This window comes from Gekko japonicus, unplaced genomic scaffold (assembly GCF_001447785.1).
Source record: "Gekko japonicus isolate JY-2015 unplaced genomic scaffold, Gekko_japonicus_V1.1 scaffold155, whole genome shotgun sequence".
Classification (NCBI taxonomy): domain Eukaryota; kingdom Metazoa; phylum Chordata; class Lepidosauria; order Squamata; family Gekkonidae; genus Gekko; species Gekko japonicus.
In genome coordinates this window covers 193,168-216,686 of record NW_015167534.1, presented here as the reverse complement: position 1 = coordinate 216,686, position 23,519 = coordinate 193,168, and the positions used below count along the sequence as shown (strand labels likewise).

The 23,519-nt window shown below is 41.1% G+C and overlaps 1 protein-coding gene across 1 annotated transcript in view; it reads left to right on the top strand.

Moving 5' to 3' along the window:
• The window catches only part of MPDZ (multiple PDZ domain protein), a 113,289-nt gene that overhangs the window by 48,547 nt on the left and 41,223 nt on the right, over window positions 1–23,519 (top strand). Inside the window, exons 18-25 of the mRNA XM_015413485.1 lie at window positions 832–993; window positions 4,885–5,166; window positions 7,504–7,621; window positions 9,483–9,681; window positions 12,622–12,663; window positions 15,662–15,766; window positions 16,485–16,577; window positions 22,336–22,513. Coding sequence (XP_015268971.1) covers window positions 832–993; window positions 4,885–5,166; window positions 7,504–7,621; window positions 9,483–9,681; window positions 12,622–12,663; window positions 15,662–15,766; window positions 16,485–16,577; window positions 22,336–22,513 — 1,179 coding nt within the window. The remainder of the gene's footprint in view (window positions 1–831; window positions 994–4,884; window positions 5,167–7,503; window positions 7,622–9,482; window positions 9,682–12,621; window positions 12,664–15,661; window positions 15,767–16,484; window positions 16,578–22,335; window positions 22,514–23,519) is intronic.

Here is a 23,519-nt window from a genome sequence, read left to right as displayed (position 1 = left end):
GGCTCTGAGCTGAGGGCCAAGCGGCTGGCCGCTCAGCCCTCGCCGGTCAGCCCCCCCGGCTCGCTGCTCGCCTTCCAAGCGGCGGCGGCGGCGTTCGTAGAGCGTTCACGCTCTTGCACTTTCGGGGGGATTTAAACATCCCCCCCAAAAAAATTTCAGCTTTTAGGATTTTTGTGCACACGTGGGGACTGGCCCACGTGTGCACAAACCTCCCCCGGCCCCCCAGCTGCCCCCGGAGCGCTGATTTAGTGATCCGCACTCCGGGGGCAACTTCGCTATTAGATATATAGATTAAATATAATAGGAATTAAAACAGTCTGCAATCTATAAACCACTTGGAATCTCAGATGTAGATTGATAACATATATAATAACGGGTTAAATCAATTTAGAGAAACCCTAAAGGATGTGCAGCATTTCTGTATTCAGTCACTAAGCAATGTGAGATTTATTTCATCTGCAGAAAGTTAAATGAAGCCAAATCATTTTTTTTTTGGGGGGGGGATATCAGATGCTGCCTATATGAGATTTGATGTACTTTCAAAATCAGCTTCAAACCATGCTCTGAGATTCACGCAGCACTGACCTTATTGAATAAAACTTTGTTGGTGCCACTGGAATCAACCTTTGTTTGACTTATTGTTATAGAGAAACAAGTTGAAAACAAAAACAGACTTATTGCATGTCAAAGGTTTTGTGTGTAGATAATTGAAAACAAAAATGTTACAAAGCAAAGTAGCAGGAAGTGTATTTAGTCACAGATTTATAAGTGTTTGGGGCTTATGTGATAGGAAGGTAGCAGATAGCCTGATTAAATTGCCTTTGCTGTTAGGTGGATTCAAGCGAAGCAGATCTAGCAGAGGAATCCACTTTTGAATCACAGTATTCCCCGGACAATGGTGGTACCTTCCAGTCGTCAGTTTCAACTCTGCATGGCAACAGTTGTGCCAATGACCTGAACTATAACCTCTCACTACTCTCTTCAACTCCCAAGGTAAAAAAAAAGGGAGGGAAAGAACATTTTATTGTGGATGATAAAGCATGTTTGAATGGAAAACTGTTTGTGTCTGACTACTGTGTTAGATGTAGAGACTCTTAAATGTTGCCACTGTTTGTTTCTTTTGTTCATGGTTTTTTGTTATTAGATTACTAAGTAGTGTTATTTATGCAGTGTTGATTGAACATCTTTCAGACTTTGGAAGACAAAACAATCAACAGGCCAATGACATCTTATATTGTTAAGGAAAAAAGAATAGAATTCTAAGGTGCCTTATCGGAAAAAATTGGACTTTGATTCAAATAAATCTAAATAACAAATAGACATTTTAGGTGTATGTAAGATCAATGTAGTATTACTATATGTATAGCAGTTCAGACAAGGAAAAAACAATTATTTTTTCTTAATAGCAAGCAGTTAGTTACAATGGCTCTTAGAAAATGAGCTCTCAAAATGATGCTAAAATTAAATCCGCACCAAAACAGCAAAATAAGGAAATTTAACCTAGTAAATCAGTAAAGAACAAATTTCTTAAAAAAACCCTATAAAAGTTCTGTATTTTTAAACAAATATATTGAACCCATACCCATGTACAGTTCCTTTTTTAAAAGTTCGATGGTGCCTTTTGGTTTCTCACCCATCTTAGTTTTGCCCTCCAATTCTTGGCAGCCTGTTAATTTTTTTAAAAGCTTGAATATATTCCATGTGTTTCCTATCATACTCGAGGTGGGCCCAACATCATTGCAGGTGGTGTTGAGTCATTTTCTTGGTTGATTTGCGGTGTATATTCTTGAAAAGAGGAGCTGCTCTTTCTTTCACACCTGAGATTCTCCAGCTGGCAGTATTCCTTCTGGAATGTGATTCTGCCTTTACTGGCCATCAGGCTGACAGCCGGAGTTTATCTCCTAATGGAATTTCCTAATCCACAACAGAATGTACCTTTGCTGTGCCAATGAGACAGATTGCATTGTTTAACTTAGTAATTGTTACTTAAAGGGATTAGACAAGGTGTATGCTGGGAGATGCACATTCTGCAACACATCTGGTCTTATAGAAGGTGTCACACTAGCATTTCCTAAAGTCTCTCTTTCATTTTCATTGAGGAAAAACGGGAATAAAGTGCTAATGTTCAAATTCGTTCGCTTTTAATGTTTCACTTGGAAATACAAATAGATATGCAATGGGCAAATAGTTGTGCAAGGAGCAAGACGTCAGCACTTTAGTTGTGATGCACTGACTTCTGTGAATACATGGAGGGACTTCCTGGAGCTGAGGAATATGTGTCATAGAAAATATCTGTGTTATTTCTTGGAAGTGGAAGCTTTTCCATTGCACGGCTGTTGGTCATGTCAAAAGAAGATGACTGCAGCATGGTAAAGAACTAGCATATGAAAAGCATACTGTAGTGTTGATATGGTCATTTTTTAGAAACACAGTGCAATCCTAAACAGAGTTACACTCTTCTAAGTTCACTGACTTAATTGGACTTTTAACAGTGTAACTCTGTTAAGGATTGTGGTAATTAAAAGTGATACAACACACAATAAGATTCCAGTTTGTTTTGGAGGCAAAGGAAGAATTTTGTGAAGAAAACTATGTTAGGCTGCGATCACACGCACCTTTACTTCTGACATAGGTGCAAATGCCTCATGGATCTAAAGGGAGCGATCAGAAAGCAACATCTGGGAAGCATCCACCAGTCGTCAGCAACCTGTGCTGCTCCACCGCAGAAGCAGAGAAGCGGACTGGGGAAAGTCCGGCTCTAATGGGTTCTGATGGGCCACAGATGGACTTCCCCTGTCTGATCGCACAAGCACACACTCATGCTGTCGGGATGGTCTGATCATGCCATCCCAGTTCAGTGCCGTCCCCCCCCTTCACAGTATGCGCATCATCGCATACTCCATAGGGGACCCTCAGTGCGAAGGTCTGATCCCTTGTTTATGTGCATGACAAACAAACGGCCAAAAAAAGGGACTCAGCCGCAGTTGGGTCTGATAACACAGTGATGGGCTGTGCTCACAGCTACAAAGGGAGATGTGATCTCGCAAGTGCATGTCAGAATCCTCCGGAGGAAATAGCCTCGCTTCCCCTCCGTTTCAACTGGCGCATGTGACCTCAGCCTTAGGTTTCTTTGTGTATTACCATTCTCTTGGACAACGGGGGGATGTTATACTACTAATGGGTCAAAAACTGGATGGTGCTTGCATTTAGTTCCAGTATTGCTAGATATGCAGTTATGCATGGCTTCAGAAGCAGCAGCAGCTTGAGGCCATTTAAGTATAAATGTCTAAGGCTGGAAAAGCAGATGCTATTCAGATGTAATAAAGATGACTGAAGTGTCTCCTGCTCTTGATGAGATTTAATTAATTGCATCATGCTGATTAGAAAAGCATTTAGTCTTTGCTCAATTTACTTGCCAGGTATTAGGCTGAACAGACACACATGAAACGGTTTTAATGATTCTCTCACCCCTCTGTAATAGTTTCCCCCCACTAATATACCTTTTCAATCACAATGATGATTTAGGGTATGGAATAACTACTCTTCTGAAAATATGTCTATGTAACTAGTCAATGGAACTTAAACATAATGTGCACTATCAATATATGTCTTCTTATTTCTGGAAGGGCAGTGCAGGGGCATATCATATATTATAAAATTATGATCTACTGTTTTCAAGCTGATAGAAACCCTGTATTTCAGATAGCTTTTAATAAGAAAGGCTTGTACTGCATCAGGAACACTGGGAGCATATCCTATTAATTTCAGCTGAGACTATATTTGTCATATTTTTATCTCTAGAAGGAGCTCAGGGTAGCATATATGGTTTCCCCTTTGCTCCATTTTATCATAGGAACATATGAGCAGCCAGTGTAGCCTGTAGCAGGCCACTGGTTCATCCAGTCCAGCATCCTGTTTTACACAGTGGCCAACCAAGTACTCCTGGAAAATTTACAAGCTGGACCACAAAATCCAAAGTCTCCCTTTGTTGTTGACCTCCTAGCATTGATATTCCAAGAGTTATTGCCTTCAGACATGGAATCTCTGTTATGGCTCATAGCTAATCATGGATTTTAAAAATTTATTTTATTGGACTTGTATCCCCGCAAGCAGACTCACAAATTTGTTAATCTTCACAAATTTGTTAATCTCTTTTCATTCCAACTAAATGAGTGGCCATTACCACATCCCACTGCAGTGAATTCTACGAGCTGCTCTTTCTTTACATGAAGTACTTCATTTTTTGGGGTAAGCAGAAAACGAATGACCCAGTTTGCTTCATGGTGAACAGGGAGGGATATGAATCCATGTCTGCCAAGGCCCAATCCTGTACACTTAACTACTATACTACACTAGCTATTGCGTCAACTCTCACATTGGCATTTGTAAAATGAAACTCTTATAAATTTGAACAAAACTTTGAATAATTGAAATGGTTGTGGCTATGAAGGTTCTTCAGATACTTCTCTATTTTCATATCAATGTGTCTTAATAACCAGAAAAATATTAATACAAACAAAATAGCTATAGTACAAAGAATAATGATTAATTATTTTGTGTCCTATAGCAAAACAGCCTAGTTGATCCAGGACAAGAGAGTGATCTGCAGGTAAGGATATTGTAGCAGGGCAAGGCAATAAGTATCTTTTGGGTGAAGAAGTTATAATGTCTCATTATTATTTTACCTTATTCTGGTATTAACCTAAGTGTATTATGTTCCTCATGTAAATAATGATTATTTCACAAGAGCCCTAGCAGTGTACAAAATGGGAATAAAATGCTCTTTTTGCATCATGAAACAGCCTGACTTCAGAATAATAGTTAGCTGTCTTATTTCAACAATGGCATATCAAAATTTGAAATTCTTTTCATCTTGTTCTCCAGAGTGTTGGTATAGACTCTTCAGATGCTTCAATCACTTACCGATTATCTGACCCAAACCTGTACAACATGGATGTAATGCAGAGTGGGAGAGAGAGCGAATCCTCCACAGAAGTATGTGTGGAACAGCCTGATGGGTTTATCAGAAAAGATCCAACAATACATGCATCTAAGAAACTAGCTGAACATGAACATAAAAGCACTTGGGGAGAGCCTCTCCTAACTACTGAAGTCACACAGAATGCAAATGTAACTTCCAGGTTGCCTCTTGATTATACTGGAAAAGTAAGAGTTTCGCTGTACTTTGATGGTGCTTTGGAGTGGATCCATCCCTTCTCCAAGAAGTCTTCCTCCAACATAAGAGGCTCTTCCTCTAACGGAAGGGCCTCTTAAGGTGGAGGAGGTGTCCTAAGGCTGGAGGAAGGCTTCAGACTTTGCTCAGTGGAGTGGTAGAATAGGGATAGAATCTACCCTAATAATAATGATGTACATTTTTAAATCCAGTTGACTTGGTGCAAATAAAACAGGTTTGGGCTTTCCCCAGAGATTATTGGATTTCTATTGATTCCAGAATGCTCACTATGTACCTGCCAATGGCTGAACTGTAGAATAACAGGACTGGCCCTCATTATCATCTTTGTACTTCCCAAATGTCTTTTCCAAATCCTTCATTAGCATAGTCCGCTCCTGTTCATGGAAACTAGAGGTAACTCGGTGCTGATAACACAAGGACTTTGTATCAGATGTGCAGTGGGAGTTTTGCGCCTCACAGATGCATGCAGGCCCATTCTGATCATTACTGCAGGGTCTAGGTCAGTGGTACACATTTGCAGTTACCATGAACCAAAAGAGCCTCATAACTCCTATATGCCACCCTACCAAATACACAAAGACAAACATATAAGAAATAATATTAAATATATAACCACAATGTCTTTCATGCCAGAATACCTCTGAGCATGTAAGGATGTCCCACTATTGAGTGTGGGTACTCTATACTTCCAGTGCTGCCTTCTCCCTGACACAAGGCTCACAGTTCAGGAGAAAGCAAAAGCTCTCAGGCTTTCTGCTGCAGACGCCTACAGCAGCCTAGTGAAACCTCAGTTTTCAAGAAGCCTGTGTGCCCTTCACTTCCCTCTCTGCCTTCTCACTGTCTTTTCAGCATGTGGCACAGACAGAGTGAGGATGCCAAGGCACCTGGAGGAGAGCAAGCTGGCCCTAGAGAACGAGTAAAACCATAACCACCCCACTATGGCCAGCTTCTTTTCCTCGAGGTTTTATTCTCCTCTGTGGCAAGATTGCTTTCTTCCTGGAAGCTGCCCGGGTGCTGCGATGAGAGAATGCAGAGAGGGATGTGGGTTGTTGGAGAGGTCATTCCCTTTAGTTCCATGCCTAGCACAACATGCCCACCCTTCTAGAAGGCTCACAGCTGACCCATCTTCCAGTTCCTCCAGCTGTGGCTATTTCAAAGTGGGAACCACCTGCCAACCATGAGCCCCACCACAGAATGAGCCCCACTATCCCAAAAGTTGGGACATAAGCTACCTTGGGGAACAGTGCTCTGAAGACATGTCAAAGAGCCATTTGTGGCTTCCCAAGACACTGTGGCTTAGCCCCCTCCCCTTCCCTCAATGCTCTTTTTGCATCATGAAACAGCCACTATTTGCTCCAGTGGGAAGTTTATTTGTAATGATAGCTACATGCATATTTCCCCATTAGAGCAAATAGTGGCATTCCAAGGTTGTTTTGAGTCCTGAAAATGGCATGTGTGCTAGAGGAAGCTGAAGCTGCTTCTACTGTGTGCCGTCGTTTTGATGAGAATCTGGACCACATGTCCTGGAGGCACAGAAATCCCATTGCACATCTAATACAAAGTCCTTGTGGCTGCGGGCCTTGGTATTGCATAATTTGGCCCTACCCTGGGCTGCTGGTGTACAGAGTGCATGTGACACTCAGTTTGTGTTACTGAGCTTTTTCAAAGGACTCTGCTCTGGTTGACATAGCATCCACAAACTTATGTTAGCCAAAGTATTCTGAATGGTAAAGCAGGGATGTCTTTGCCAGATGACAGAGAAATCTTGATCCCTTGATGGTCTATGATCCCACCAGCTTTAAAAACAGTATGTTGGCCACATAGAGCAAAAATGGAAAATATAGGGATATGAGAGAGGTCAGGTAGGCAAATGGGTAGCGAGAATGAGCTCAGGCCAGCCTACCACATGTAGGGCAAGCGAGCAAGAAACCCTGGGACATCTGGACAGAATCAGGATGGTCTATGGGCTTGGCAACAGCATAGAGCCTGGCATAGGCGCTTGCCAGTTCTATGATGCTGCCAGCAGTGTAGGAAATTGCTGTTTTATCATGTTGCCTCACTGCAATGGAACTTGTGAACATGCTGATGTTTTAGCAGTAAACCACTATGGTAACTTATTTTTCCTTTAGCGCTGTATGATTAATTTAAAGGGAAATAAGAGCTTTGTAAGCAAATAAGAAATATGCAGTTCTTACTACATGAATGCCTGGCAGATTGGGAGCCATCTGTAATTTCTAAATCACGCAGAATCCAATCAAGTTTTCCAGATTTTTGCTGTTAGGAACTGACACTGTTTTTCTTCTTATCAGGATCGAGTATTTTTGATGGAAAATAGTAGCCTAACACCTGGTGGAAGGTGTTCCACAAGTACAAGCAAAAACAAATTTGAAAAGACTATTACTATTGCAAAAGGCAATTCAAGTCTAGGTATGTATCTTGCTTGTTTGCTATATGCACATTTTTGTTGTGGTTATCCTCAGTTTTGCCTAGATACTGTAGCAACCCTTTTTTGTTTCAGCTTTTCATTTTAAAAAATCTCAATAAAACTCATTAAAAAATGAAAATGCTAGATTTGGTTCATTGCTCCTGACTCAGAGCTTCACATTCAATTCAGTGTTCATACTAAGCTGCATAAGCATCCCTTTCCATTTGTACCTGTGGAGGGAGCAGGCATATTCACCCTTTTGCAGACATGGAGTTGCCCCTGCTATTTAAATGAGTGAAGAACCCCTTGAGAGACTTGGAGCTCTGCGGTGACCTGACTCTTCCATATCCACACCAAACTGGATTAGAGAAACTATGTGAAGGAAGTTTGTTCTTTGGACTAGGTATCATATGAAGGGCAGGACATGGTCTCTCTGTGTGTGTGTGTGCACGCGCGCTTGTGTGTGTGTGTGTATGAGTGAGAGAGAGAACAGTATGCTTTTCTCTCAATATAGAGGAAAGAAGTCTGCACACACTAATAGTTTTTGCCCAGTTGGTGGTTTTACCGCAATATGCCTTGAGCTCTCACTAGATCAGTTACCTCAGATCTACATAAATGCTTCTAATTAGTCAGAAGCTAAATTTTAAAGTTAATTTTCAAGTGTTGAAATTTGTGTGGCTACAACTGGTTGTAATGGCCGGAGCAGGTTTAAAAAGAAAACAACTTAGTTATTTTGATAGGTTTACACATTTCTAGTTATTACATTATGGTATAGTGTTCTAATCCAGTTTGATAAAGGGTTTGTAAAAGTAGGGCTTTTGGACGTTTTGTGTATGAATCATTCTCATCTCCTAGTAGCATATTCTTCTATTCTGATTTTCACATATTATATTGTTCTCATCTTCTAGAAGAAATGTAACAAGATTTGCCTTTATTTTTAAAGAGACTGAGGCCTTCTGAATCTGTCCATTGATAGTGTAGCAAGTTTTATAACTGGGAAAAATGAGAGGTGACTTACCTCTCTGAATATGTACCCCTTTGTGTACTGACCAAATAACTACTCCACATGTATAAAGCCTAAGATGAATGTGGATGAATGTGGTTGAGTGCAAGTTATCATCACTGGTCAACCTTTGCCTCCATATCTTGCATTTTAATAGCTACCTGTGGTTCCCATCTTTGGATAGCTAAATCTGTGGATTAGGGTCACTTGGAGGCTATAGAGGTTTTTCTGCAAACTTGGGGAACTCCCCACGTTTGCAGAAAAACCTTAAATAAAGGTAGAGGTATTTAAATCTCCCCAAAAGTAAAACAACATTCTTATGCAAGTGCAGAGAATGCACTTACCTCAGGGGGGTGGCGATAGGTGCGCAGCCTAGAGCTATGTGCTGAGTCTGGCAGTGGTTGTGCAGCCCGGGAGCTGCACTGGACCCGGGTGGTGGCACAGCCCAGGGTTCTGTGCTGGGCCTGGTGGCAGCCAAGCAGGCCAGGAGCTGCTTTGGGCATGCTGCCGTTGATGTCACAGCCTGGGAGCCATGCCCCAGCAGCAGCTGAACCCTGGTAGCAATGGCGCAGGCCAGAGAGAGCCCAGGGGCTGCACCAGAACCAGCAGTAACTGCCAGAGAGCCCAGAACTGTGCTGGGCCTGGTGGCAGCAGCCCCGTAACCTGGGACTCCACACTGGGCCTGGTGGTGATGGAGTGCAGGACTCTGTGCTGAACCCAGCAGCAGCTGCTGGAGAGCCTGGGGGCTGCTCTGGGCTCGGAAAGAGAGTGGGGAGGATGGGATTCCACCTACAAGTCCCACTTGTTTCATATGATAGTAGCTGTAGAGTGATATCTCTTGTTTATTTTTTTTCTTAAAGGGATGACTGTAAGTTCCAATAAAGATGGCTCTGGAATGATAGTTCGCAGCATTATCCATGGTGGTTCTATAAGTCGTGATGGACGGATTGGTGTAGGAGACTGTATACTGTCTATCAATGAAGAGCCTACCACTAATTTAACTAATGCACAAGCACGAGCCATGCTGAGAAGACATTCTCTCATTGGACCAGATATAAAGTATGTACAGGGGAAAATGATTATGGTTGGCTTTCAAGAATACTGTGTGGCAGGTTAATATCATTTTAAAAATGAAGGATAAGGTTTTTTTTATATATATATAAATTTTATTGTGTAACTTTTAAGGAATAACAATAAATAACAATAAACGTCAAAATGTAAAAGATGATAATTACAAATTTAGTGCACTATCAAAAACGTATACAATAATAGGTGACAACATGAGATGAGAAGCGTGTAAACAGTAAAAGAGGTTGTAACTATGTACCCATCTAATTGTAGAGTATTCAGGAAATGGTGAATAAGCTGCTCAGAAACGAAGAAACTCTGTCAAATAAAAGAAGCCCCAACAGCTGATTAGGTCTTGAAGTCAGTCAGAAGTGAATCCAGGGATGATAATCCGTATTTGAAGGAAGAAACTCTCATTCTGCCTTGAACTAAAGTTCATTAACTATGATTTCATTTCCAAATGCAGGAAATTACTATGCATAGAATAAAGTTGATAATGGCCAGAGTAAGGTTAATAAGAAACAATCACATACTTGTGCAGATCTTAATGGGTATTCAAGGATTTCATGGTGTTACTCCACCACATCGTAACTTAGTAGGTCATCATGAAGTCAGACCTCTAGTCTATCAAGGTCTGTATTGTCTGCTGTAACTGGCCGCAGCTTTTCAGCTACAAGTAAAGATTTCCCACTACCTGATTGTTTTAGCTGGACATGCTGGAGGTTGAGCCTGGGACCTTCTGGATGTAGAACAAATGCTCTGTCACTGATTTGTGGCTCAGTATGGAATCCACCCACTTGGAAAGATCACCCCAACCACTTACCTTTTGCAGGGTGCAGGTTCCCGTCTCCCCAGTGTGTTTTGTTTTTAAATATATGTGTTGCCTTTTTCAGAAGAACCTGGACAGCTCACAAAGCTTACATGCAGTCATCCAAAAAGATTACATAAAATGTATAAGTAAAATATAAACATTTTAAACTGCTATTTAAAATTATTCACGATTATACTGAACCCTCTGTGCCTTTTCTAAAAATAATATTGCGTTTTTCACCTGATTCCAATATGTCAAAGCCCCAGCAGAAGACTGCCTCGCCTCTTGCCCTTGCTGAATTTACAAGATGAAAAAAACACTAGTTCAAGTGTTTTCTTCTCTGATAATAATAAAAGGTGGATTACTTGTATGGGAAGAAGCAGTTTCTGAGATATGCAAGTTGTAGCTGGTAAAGGGTCCATAGGACTGCCTGTCAGCTGAAATGAGTGGAAATTCTGTTCTGGGGGAAATAATTTGTTTTCTCTTCATTGCTGCACTGTTTGTATCGAATATTTAATCAAGTACATATGTTTGCAACCAGTTGTGGAACACAATCAGAATTAACATCCACCATGAGTGCAATCACGATCCTTTGCAGAGTGTGGAGGAAGCGGCAAGTGATGGGGAAGAGGGAGTAGATTTGGTCTACTCATCTCCTTCCCTGTCTTTCTGAGCAGTAATGGTGTCAGGCATATGGACTGCTGTCACTGAATGGCAAGTGAAGGGAGGTGATGGAGTCCTGTCTACCACATTTCTAGTCACTAGATGCTCCAGTTCCTGGCTTCCATTCCTCACATGAGTTGGTGAGCAGCCTAAGCACATGCAGCTTATTCTTGTTCTGAAAAGCCTAGAGCGTGTGTGCGCAAGGCCTCAGTTTCTGTATATCCCAGTGAAATGACAGAAGTGCTCATTGGCTGCTGGACCAGGAATTTCTGCTTTCTGTCCTCCATGTAGACCTCATGCAATGGAAAATTTCTGGTCAGGCAAATCAACTAACAAGTCTAGATGACATTTTCATGTTTGGCTTTTGCTTACCAATGATTGCTGACTTGGTGGAATATTTCTGTAGTAAAAGTGTAATATTTCTGTAAAAGCAGTTGAAAACAGAAAGTATGACACATGACATTAAGAATAATGTTCAGTACATCTTTGATTGAATGTCAGAAAAACAATCTTTTATTTATTGAACTTAGTTGTTTTAAAAATGGGTACATAAGAGAAGTCTAATAATGGTCAGTTAAAACCCATATTGCTACAAATATTCTGTTGGCATTTTCAGATACGTTATTGTTTTAGTATAAATTAGAATTCCAAGGAATTGGTGTATTTAAGACATTTCATTGTATTCTGTAAGTTCCTATTAATTGAAGGGAAGGAAGGATTTGATTTAATTTGATACATTTTCTTTCATAATTAACAGGTTTAATGTACAACATTTAAAACCGGGGGTAGATCACCACTGATTTAAATTGCATGCTTGTTGCCTCCTGAGTTAAGTCAAACATTTACAAACAGGTAGTTTGCTCAAATGCTCCCACTTAAGACCCACAGGGTGGTTTACTTCCCAGGAAGTCTGCTTAGGATTCTAGCCTATGAGTTCAAGAGCGACCTCACTTTCAGTTATAGGTTTCATCTATCTGCACACATTTTTTTTTCCTAAGCAGAAAAAGCAGATGTGTGGCCTCAGCAGAATGTGTAGCTTTACTTCTCAAACCACCTTACATTTCTATAAGAATAACATCCAGGCTTTTGCTTTTAGCAGTAGCAGCAACAGCTGTTTGTAACATCTGCCAGATAATTACCGAGCTGATTCAGAATTCACCTGCCTTAACCGAACGTGTGGAGATGAATCTCTGATCAAGGAATAAAAGATTGATTGCAGTTCCATTTTTCATGCTTGTTAATAATCACCGCTATACACTCCAATAAAGAACAGATGCTTTCTGGGGGGTGGGGGGGAGGTGAGAACAGAATGGAGGTGAAGAGGGGGGGAATGAGGGAAGAAAATAGGGAGTGCACACTTTAAACTACGTGTGCACACATCTTGCATTCAGCACAAGTCACTGACATTTGTTAACACCATTGTAAAAAGATGCTGCGTCGTATGCTTCAAATTCTAGATCTTCTCCAACACCTGCTGATGATCAGGCCCCCTTTTATGTGTGAGTATCGGTGATTCAAAAGCTCATTACAGCTCTATGTTCCAACTTGTCTGTTAAATCATTCATGCTTTCATAACATTCAAAATAGCCGGGATATATCCAGATATAGGTACAGTGCTATATGTCACATACCGCCCCCCCCCACTCACAGATGCTTGCAGCCAATTAAGGTACATTAACATAATTGATTAGCTGATTCATTACCCAATTAAATTAAACATTACAATATACAGGTAGTGGCTTGAAGACGTTTAACAAAGATAGTGGTTTCTCTTTCCAAATCACATACTATTGGATGGAATTCAAGGGTGTGAGGTGCTATTTAGGAGTGCCACACTGATAGTTTATAAGATCTTCTTTTCCCTCATGGGCCCTTTTCTGCTGCATTGAATGCAGAATGCTTGTAATGTGATACTTTACTTTTTTTTCAAGGCACAATTCAACTGCCTATGGGGCACTCTAGTGTGCTTCTTCACACAGATCAGGGATCATATTAATGTACTCAGTATGATTTATAATATGCCTTATAACGGGCATGTATCGTCCATTGCAACACTACTAAGGATACTTGCACCTGACATATGCTAATTCCATGTAAAGTCAGGTCTTCAACCCGTAACACTCTGGTTCTAGGCACTGATATAATCATAGATGTATTGATATCTGGATTAATCTCACTGTCATATTTTCTGTGGCACTAATGTTTTATTTCCTTCATTATATAACCCCCCTGTTTAGTTATTAAGCTTGTGAACTTTACCGTAATTTGTCCTGAATGTGGTCACACATTGCCTTATCTGATACATCTCCTGTCTTAGTATGTGCAGCAGGTTTCTTGTGTGACTGTCAAATCAAGCATGCAACTGACATTCCACTTATATTGCATGCTGCATCACATTTACACCCGTCCACCCGTCTTCTGAATTTGTTTTGTGCAGAATATGAACCTAGCTTTACTTCAGAGCTTTTGAGTGTAGGGCTGACATTGAAATAGTCCAGTCCTTCTCAGCTCTAGTTTGCATTCTGTCATGGCAGCTGGGGAAATATAAAATGCATGGGGCAGTGAGCTTTCTGTCATTTTACCAGACCCTTCTTCGTAAATTCTTTTCCAACCAAGCGCAAATGCCCTGCGATTCTGAGCAGCTGGCCCATTCTGCTGCTCTTTTGGCTAAGTCAGTGATTTAAGAATTATGACAACTGCCCCAGGAAATTTTTTATTTATTGTCAGATTTACACTTCTATTATTGGCTTCCTTCACCTTGGCTACCAGAAGGCAATCCGTCTTGGTTTGGTTAAAGCAGTGGTTATTTATGATAATTTTATCACTATGATGCTACTTTCACTCTTAAAAAAACAAAACTATAGTTACTTCCACTTTACTTTGTGTTTCAATTAAGCGTTTTCATTGCATTTCATTTCTAAAAGGGCTTTTTCCTATTCATATCTATTACAATCTTGCTTGTCTTATTAACTACTATTCCTTCTTTCTCCTAAATAAGCCCCATAATGACAAATTTACAAGAAAGAAACGGCATTTTAGCTGCAAATGGTATTTTGCAAATGGTGTGTATAATTTCACTGCAGTTGAATTGATGCAGGCACCAGTTGTTTGACTGTGGGCCAAAGAAGTCATAGAAGTTTATCAAAGTATGAAATGGGGTGGAAAAAGGAGATAGAGACATCATCTTCTTCCGTAATCAGAGTATGAGAACTTGGGGTGGTGGTGGTGGAGTCAGTGAACAGTAGATAGAGGACAGACAAAAGGAAATCCTTCTTAACTTGATGAGCAATTAATTTGTGGAATTCACTGCCACAGGATGTAGTAATGGCAGCTAGTTTAGGTAAAGGCAAAAGCTAAAGGTTTCCCTTGCTCAAAAGCCCATTGAATCCAACTCTAGGGTTGCGGTGCTCATCTCCGTTTCAAAGCCGAAGAGCCAGCGCTGTCCGAAGATGTTTCCGTGGTCATGTGGCTGGCATGACTAAACACCAAGGTGCACGGAACGCTGTTACCTTGCCACTGAAGTGGTACCTATTTATCTACTTGCAATTTCTTGCTTTCGAACTGCTAGGTTGGCAGGAGCTGGAACTAGAGACGGGAGCTCACTCCGTCATGCGACAACTCGGGTCTCAAACTGCTGAACTACTGAACTTCCACAACCTGCAGTTCAGCATCTTAACCACTTGATGGCTTCAAAAGGGGATTCATTGAGAATAAAATTCAGTGAGGATAAAATTCATCATGGGCCAGCAATCACAATTACTAAATGGAACCTTTATATTCACAATCAGTAACCCTGTCAATACCAGGGCTGTGGAGGGGACAGTGGGGGGAAGCTCTGGTCTCTGTGTCCTACTTGTAAGCTTCCAGGGGCACCTGGTTGGCTACAGAGTGAACAAAGATGCTGGACTAGATGAACCATTATCCAGCAGGGCTACTCTTGTGACATAAGAAAGGCATTATTTTTCACAACTATAGATTGTCTTTCCAAACCATCCAAGAAACCAAACCAGAGCTCAGTTAAAATTTTCGAAGATATTAAAATGACAGTAAGACCCAGTAGCATTCACTGTCAAAGGCCTTAGATAATGTGAAGGCTTTAATCTAAAAGCATCAAGTGAGAACCTCATGCACACCCTTGGAGAACCTCGTGCATACCCTTGGTGCCACTGTTGAGAAAGCCCTGCATCAGGATCCAAACAACCTAAGCCAAGAACAATAGCATTGGAAGCTCAGCATATTTTAAATCATGGGGACTTATATATGGGAGAAGATATTCCTAGACCCATATGTAATTGTTGTTCCTCGTACTCTAAATATTAATTTTTGCTGTGTCCACCCATTGATACAGTCTAGTATGCAATCCAGTTAAGCCCTAGAAAAATATACTGTATTTTAAAGTCATTGTATTCCCCGTGGCTTCAGACCTCAGTTGATCACTGAACCCATTCTCCCAGACACCTGCAGCATCTTGATTACAGGCTATGCTTTGTGTTGCAGCATTACATATGTTCCAGCAGAGCAATTGGAAGAGTACCAGGCCAGCTTAGGGCAGCAGTCAGAAGGAGCGTTGCAACTAGATATTTTTTCTTCTCATGCTGTCAGGTAATTTTCTGTTCTCTTGTTATAATGAATTCATCCCTCTTTGTTTTAACTCTGTTCATCTATACCCTAAATAGTCAAAGGGACAGAAAGGCAAATAAACCTCAAGGTTATACCAACAGATGCTTCCTGTGGTATAGTTCTTTGAGTTCCAGCAAATGGATGTGGTCTCCAAACCCCTTACCAGCTTTGTTGCATTATGGACTCTGTCCAGCTTACTGACTCCATCCAGTTTACTAAACTCTGGTGCCCAAACTGAAACACAGTACTCCATTATTATAGTTGCTTTCTGGTTTATCATTTTACATAATATTTTAAATAACAATTTCTTACATAAAGATAGATTCAGGGGTGTAGCCATGTTGGTCTGAAGCAGAACAAAGTTTGAGTCCATTGGAACCTTTAAGACCAACAAAGTTTTTGTGTGCATGTATCTGAAGAAGTATGCATGGACATGACAGCTTATACCCACAATAAAACTTTGTTGATCTTAAAGGTGCCACTGGACTGGAATTTTGTTGCATAAAGTCTTGTGTATATTCAGAAGTTCATGTCTAAGGATTCTGAAAGGTATTCATTTTGTAGTCCAAACTTCTAGATTTGAGGAAGGGCTTTTGGCTCTTAGGTTTTATGTGGAATACTTTCTGACATTGTATTTATATCGTGGAATAAGTAGAGATGACTTCTATAACTTTCTAAAAAACCTCTTGTCTGTTAGCAGAGAAATCCCAGAACTACCAGAACGTGAAGAAGGAGAAGGAGAAGAAAGTGAACTTCAGAATGCTGGCTACAGTAATTGGAGCCAGCCAAGGCGGTCAGTGTGGTTATACTTGTCTGACAACCCTCTTAGCTCTTTAATGTAGTTTAGTGGAATTATTGATACATCACCAGTTTCCTTTATTTGAATGATCTGGAGTCTGTTTTGAATAACTAGAAATTAAGATAGCTGGAAGATGTATTAGAACAAATGGTTATAAGGGCAAGGGATATGGATAATTAGGACAGTATCACTGCAATCCTAAATGTATTACTGAGTAATTTTTCAATGGGACTCACTCCTTAGTAAGTGCACTTAGGATTGCAGCCTGTGTCTTCTAACACACATTATTGTACCAGGAGATCAGGGAGCTCCTTGTGCTCCTCTCCTCTTCCATGGGCATTCCCCACCCCTTTTCATTTCAGAGCTTAATATGGTCACCATTAGGGCTGTACATTCTGAAATTCCTGAACTGAAAATATATAAAAAAATGGCTTTTTGGTGTTGTTACCATGATTTCTGGAATGGTAAACACAAATCTGGGATTATTACGTATTTAAATAGCCTCCTGTCTATTTTGTTGATGGTGTTTGGGTGTGTACTATCATCATCATCATCAGCAGCAGCAGATGTCTTGTTTTTGTTTGATGCTCTTGTTTTCCTATGCATTTCCCGCTTCAAATTGGATCTGTGCAAGGAATCAGGTGCACTCCCAGCCAATTACCAATTGGAGACAAGTTCCAGAGAAGAAATGTTTAAGGCCCTTAGCTGGTGGTCTGGGCTGGATGCCACTAGTAGTAAATAGGAAAAGTAATTAAGGTACCACTACCACAGTTGCCCAAGTGTGACAACATGTATCTCAGCTGTTGGATGATTGATTCATCACATGGAATCAAATGTGCACGCGTGCGCACACACACACACATACACACATGTTCTGGGGTGGAGTATTCTGAGTATTTTTTTACATGTGCATGGGAGTTTGTGTGTGCATGTGAGTGTGTGTGTACCAGGAAGTCATAGCAACCTCTGGTGACTGACCCCTACTGTGGGTCTGGAGGATATTCAGAAAGATGACTGAGTAAAGCCTGCCCCCATCTCCCCCTCCTGGTATTTCAAGGTGGTCTCCCATCCAAGTACTTGCGATCCAAGTACTTGCAAGAGTCGACCCTGCTTAGCTTCCGAGATCTGATGAAATCAGGCTTGCCTGGGCTATCCAGGTCATGGCATTCTGGTTTTAAAAAATTGAACTATTTTCAAAGATTGCAGTAATGGAGCAGGAGAGGTGGTTGTATGCAAAGGAAGCCTTTCTTTGTGAAAGGAGATACAGGATCACAACAAAGAGGAGTTTTTTGTGGAAAGGTAAAAAAACAGTTGTCAGTCACTATGTATGTAAAGAAACCAGATGCAGCCAGGGCTTTTTTTCTTTTTTTTTAAAGCCAACTCCTGGTGCTCTCCTGCCTGTTTCTGCCATTTCCAACCATAGGAAACAGGGAAGAAAAGTGCTCCGCGGGGCAGCTACTTTGGGGGTCTGATATCTTTAAAAATAGCTGCACCAGACTCTCAGATTGGATCCCCTATTTGAAAAATGTAGGAATAAACAGTAAAGGTGTTCTTCCCAAATCCCAAGTTTAAAATAATGGTAGCCCCTAGTTACCATCACATCTATATTGATACTAATGCTTAATGTAAACCATAATCTCCGGAGCTGGGGCCAGGCTTTACTTGGCCTGTGCCAGGCAAGACATAGCCTCCCAGGGCCCTGAATTGCTCTTCCTTGGCAGAGCAAAGAAGGAGGCCCTGGTGGTCACAGGGATGAATCCAAGCTCATGGGCTACTGCCACGAAGGTCTAGTGGAGACAGGAAGCAGCTGCTGTGGAGAAAAGGGCCCAGAATGCCCCAACATGGTTGCTGGTGACATCATGGCCATTATTGGCTTGCTGAAGTGCATGCCTGCCAGGAATGAGCCTCACTGAGCCCTGTGGGATAGAGGGCAGCCATGAGGAAGCAGGCAATGGGTCTGGCCAGCCCAGCAGTGGCACATGGGGAAGAGGGCCCTCATCAGGGCTGAGACTGGGCAGGCGAAAGGTGGAGGTGGGAGGAAGTTGCATTCAAAATCATTGGATGCACGTGGAAGGGAACGGGTGACTGGCAGGTTCCTGGGGTTGGCATCTGGTCCTCCTCCTTTAGTTACTTCTGAGGGGGTGGAGCCAGGACCGGGTTGGGTCTGGACTATAGGGTGGTCCTGGGGTTCATCAAAAGGGAATCTCTCAGAGCAGGCTGGAGAGGAAAGGGAGCACTTGGAACAAGAGAGAGAGTGGCAGTGAGCCAGTCCTGAGAAGGAAGAGGAGCTAAATGATGGAACCCCTTCTCCTTCCTATTCTGAGGCCTATGGAGTATCTGTATGACCCTGGCCAGAAGAGTAGAAGGCGGGACGGCCTGTGAGGAGCCTCATACATAGCCTGTATATCTACTTTTAAACATTGTTGGAAACTCTAGTTTGGTACAAACCATGGTAAATGAAAAATGGCAGTGCAGGCATAATGTTAACCATAAATAATGCTAAAAATGAAAGAGAAGAAGAAATGATGTACAAGAGAAGAGGAACTCCTAAGTTAGTGGAACATTCCCAGTGAACTAATCATAGGTTGAGAAAACCCAAGCTTCTTAGAAGAAGGGCAGGAGATATGTTTAATAGATGAGACATCATTACATCTCCAGCAGGCCCCAGATTGGTTTCCTTTGACTTCTCACTGATCGGTAGTGTGTTCAATATTAGCAGACTGGCGCATACATAAATAAAATGTGAAAGTTAGTACTTCATAATAAAAAACGTTTTATTTATTTATTTATTTATTTATTTATTTTGGGATTTATATCCCGCCGTACCCAGCGGCTCAGGGCAGCTAACAAGCGACAATGCCAAATTTAAAATTTAAAGCAGTAAAACAATATTTCATACATAATAAAATCGGTGCTCTAATAATCTACATAAAATCACCAAGATGCGCACATTCCACATTGGCGGCCGACTTTTTTAATGGCACGAGCACCAGGAATGATATTCTCCCCATCTCTGCCGGGCAACATCTACCCCCCCCCCCCAGTAATGGGGTAGATGGATGATGGAATCTCAGTGGTGGAATAGTGGCGGCGGCGGCTCCTACTCAAAAACGTTGGACAGATCCCACTTAATTTTAATATATTTTCTGGTTTAAATTGTCTAAAGGTATAAACATAAATGTAGTGAAACAATTTGAATTATTGCAGTTATATTGGCATGTTGTAACATTTCTTTTGATGTGATGCCATCTTTACTGTTAGTACCTTTAAAACTCCTTCTGCAGCAGAAACAATAATTTAGCATAATTTATTGTATTTCTTTCTTTAAAAATCATTTATCCCACATATTAATGTCATTCTGGAGGTGGAGAACAGTTGTCAGTACATTGTGAACTATGCAAAATACACACCAGGAGAAGTAGCAAGCAGTGAAAATAGTGAAACAGGCTTCTCAGATGTAAAATGTTGATGGTAATAATAGAAGAGAGAGAGGATTCAGCGAAACTGTCAAGAATTAGAATACAGCAGTATAGGAGATGACAAAAAAAAATCACTTCTCTTAAGGAGAACTGCAGTGGATCAGTGTAAAATGGACTTACTACATAAAAAGCATGCCAGGGAGAATGGTAGGATGGACAAAGGGGCATTCAGACATGCAGCCTGGCTGAAGTATCCAGGAAGTTTTACCACGATTCTGCTCATTTGTTTAAGCTGCCCCCAGTCTCTCAAAATGTGAGGCAAAATTGATTAGGGACATTTGGACTGATGCTGCAATAGGCACACATACTTCTGTGGCATTTCCCCCCCAATTCAGATTGCATAATTTCATTTTGACAAAAAGTAAAAGCTTGCTTTCTCCTCTCTTAATCAGTGCAGTCTATCTAATGCACTGCGTGCACACACATGCATGGGGTTATCTTTATAACAGTGCAATGGATTTTATAAACCAAGTGATTGGATAATGCATGCATTTTTTCGTTGGGTTGGATCCAAGCATCATGTTCTGCAAGTGTATGGGGGGAAATTTTTGTCAGTTCTCCCCTGTTAATTCAGACCCCCAATTTGGGGAGCTTAGTGGGCTGTAGTGGGAGGGGGAGGCAGGGAAGTTGTGTTCCAGTGGCTGAAGTGCCTTCCATCAGTGGAAGACAGGATGGAACCCATGGTCTTTCACTTTCTTGGAATTCTGCATTGTGGGGTTGAATAAATGCTCCACATTTCCTTGGACCTAACTTCACTGGCTCAAGACAGTAAACCAAACCCTCATTTTGTCTTAGAATCATAGAATCATAGAGTTGTAAGGGAACTCCGGGGTCACTGAGTCCAATCCCCTGCACAATGCAGGAAAGTCACAAATACCTCCCCTCCTTACACACTCCCAGTGACCCCTGCTCCATGCTTAGAAGATGGCAAAAATCCTCCAGGATCCCTGGCCAAACTGGCCTGGAGAAAAATTGCTGCCTGACCCCAGAGTGGTGATCAGCATTTCCCTGGGTGTGTCTTTTTTACACGTGGACAGGTGCAAACTGTTACTCAAAGGAAAGCTGTATGTGTTTCAGAGAGTGTGTCGGAGGGCCAGGTCAAAGGTTGTTTTCACATTTTGCTTAGGCAGTGAAACTGTTACAAACTCAAAATGGTAGTTACTGGTCCTGTGAATTACCCAGTTTGTATCAAGATTCTAATGTGGTGTACTTTTAGGAAATTTTTCAAGACTTGGATCTGAAGAGTTGGTGTGAGCTATTAGCAGGGACATTGGCTTGGATGACCCAGGAATTTCAGTAGGTAAAAGGATTGCTGTCTCTGGAGTATCTTGCCTCCTTCTATAGCCCCAAAGGCCCCCATAAACATCAAAGGAGCAATTTGGGTTGCACTGGGAGTGGATGAGGAAGTTGCACTGGACATGGAAATCCTCCAGTGGACTCAACATATTAGCTTGCATTCTGCCAATCTGCTCAACTGCATGTGGAGTTTTCCTCTGATGGCAGGAGTGGTAGAAGTGCTTCTTTGGAGGAAATCTGAGCCTGCTGGAAGAGTGCTGTCCCCTTAGCTGAGCAAAGTGGTAGGATGCAACTTTTGGCTCCCCCCCCCCCCAAGGATTTCCTTATTGGTAGCTCTTATGCTGAATTGCCTGAAGTACAATTGAGGAATGGGCAAAGTTACTGCTTTAAGTATGCTGCATGAACAAGGCCTATGTTTCATTTTTAACATCCACAAGGAAACACATAATGTCATTGAAATACATAAAACATATGGCTAATAATCTGGAACTGAGCCTATCTATCCTGAGTCATTATCATTATGTTACAAAAAAACCCCACCAAACTCTTTGGGCTTCCCAAACAGTTCCTTGGTTCTTTGTATCCAAAACTTGGATGGCAGATAGTAGGAAAGTTTTGTTGGGTGTAGTGATTTTAGACTGTAATGAAAAATTCATTTATACCACAAAATGTAAATTTCAGCTAGAAAAGTAAAACTCATAAAAATTAGGTTCCTTCCAAATTCTTCCTTAAACAACCTGATAGATCCTTGGAAAAGCTGCAAAATATTGCATCTGTAATATGGATGCAGTGCAGTGTAGTAAACATAATGACTAGAACTTGAAAGATCCAGGTTAAAAAAATCCAATTCAGCCAAAAGGTTGTTAGGTGACCCAGTGCTAGCAACCAACTTGATATACCTCACAGGATTGTTCTGAGCTCCTTGGAGGAAGGCTGTGCTTAAAAATGCAATAACAGCAATATTTCTATTGTTACAGGGTTGAACTCTGGAGAGAACCCAGTAAGTCCCTGGGCATCAGCATTGTTGGTGGACGGGGAATGGGAAGCCGTCTGAGCAGTGGTGAAGTTATGAGAGGAATCTTTATCAAACATATTCTTGAAGACAGCCCTGCTGGCAAAAACGGAACCTTAAAAACAGGAGACAGAATAGTGGAGGTATTATATTATTTATCTCTTTTATGTTGTAATCCACAGAAGTTTCACAGATTTCAGTACATACATTGATAAGGAGCTCCAAAAGTATGAATATGAAAAGTATATTTGACCATGATGGTTTAGGTATGATGGAATTATTGTATGTTTGCATGAATGTTCTGGTTTGCTTTCTTGCACTTTTGGTTTATATCTAGAAAACACCACTTTTTACATATCCAGAAGTGTGTCAACTCAAATATTCCTGTCTTAATTTCTCAAAGATTTGTGCTTCTCTCCTAATTTTATTATGGGTGGTTAATTCTCAGGCAACCTATAAGGATTAAATAATGATCTAGCGTTAAAGTTGCAACTAACAAACAGCACACTGTATAATTGCTTCTAGCTTGTCTAGCAGCACATAGGTATATAGCTTTCTAGCACTAACATTGTAAAACCTTTTCTTTGGTTGCCAGAATTGCTGTTCAACATACCTATACAAGTGGAGGCCTCGTTTTAGGACATTAACTATTAATGTTCTTTGGTAAAGCTTTATTTTGCAGCTCAGAGAGCAGTGTAAGTGGCAGTGTCTCACCCATTTTCCTTTCTCCCCCTTTTAAAAAAATGAATATTGTACTTCATACAGTACTCTTCTCCGTGTGCTTTATAAATATGTTAATTGAACCTCACAGCAACCAGTGAAGCATGTAAACACCATCTTGATTTGGAACAATGAATTATTTACAACCTATCTGCAGAAATGTTTTAGAAACTCTGTTCACTGCTTGCACAGTATGACTCATCCTGAGACTTTTTCTTTGAAGAGAAATAAGTTCACATGTAAATACAGATGGTTAGCCTGTTCTGGGGTAATAACACTTTGAATTTAGAGCTTTTTGAGTGTTCAACATGGTTTGCATACATTAGCTCAGAAAACAACTCTGTAAGGGAGGCCAGTATTATTCCCAGCCAGGTTCTGAGTAGATTGGCTAAAGCCATCTTCTGAGTTGAGCCTGAAGTGAGATTTGAA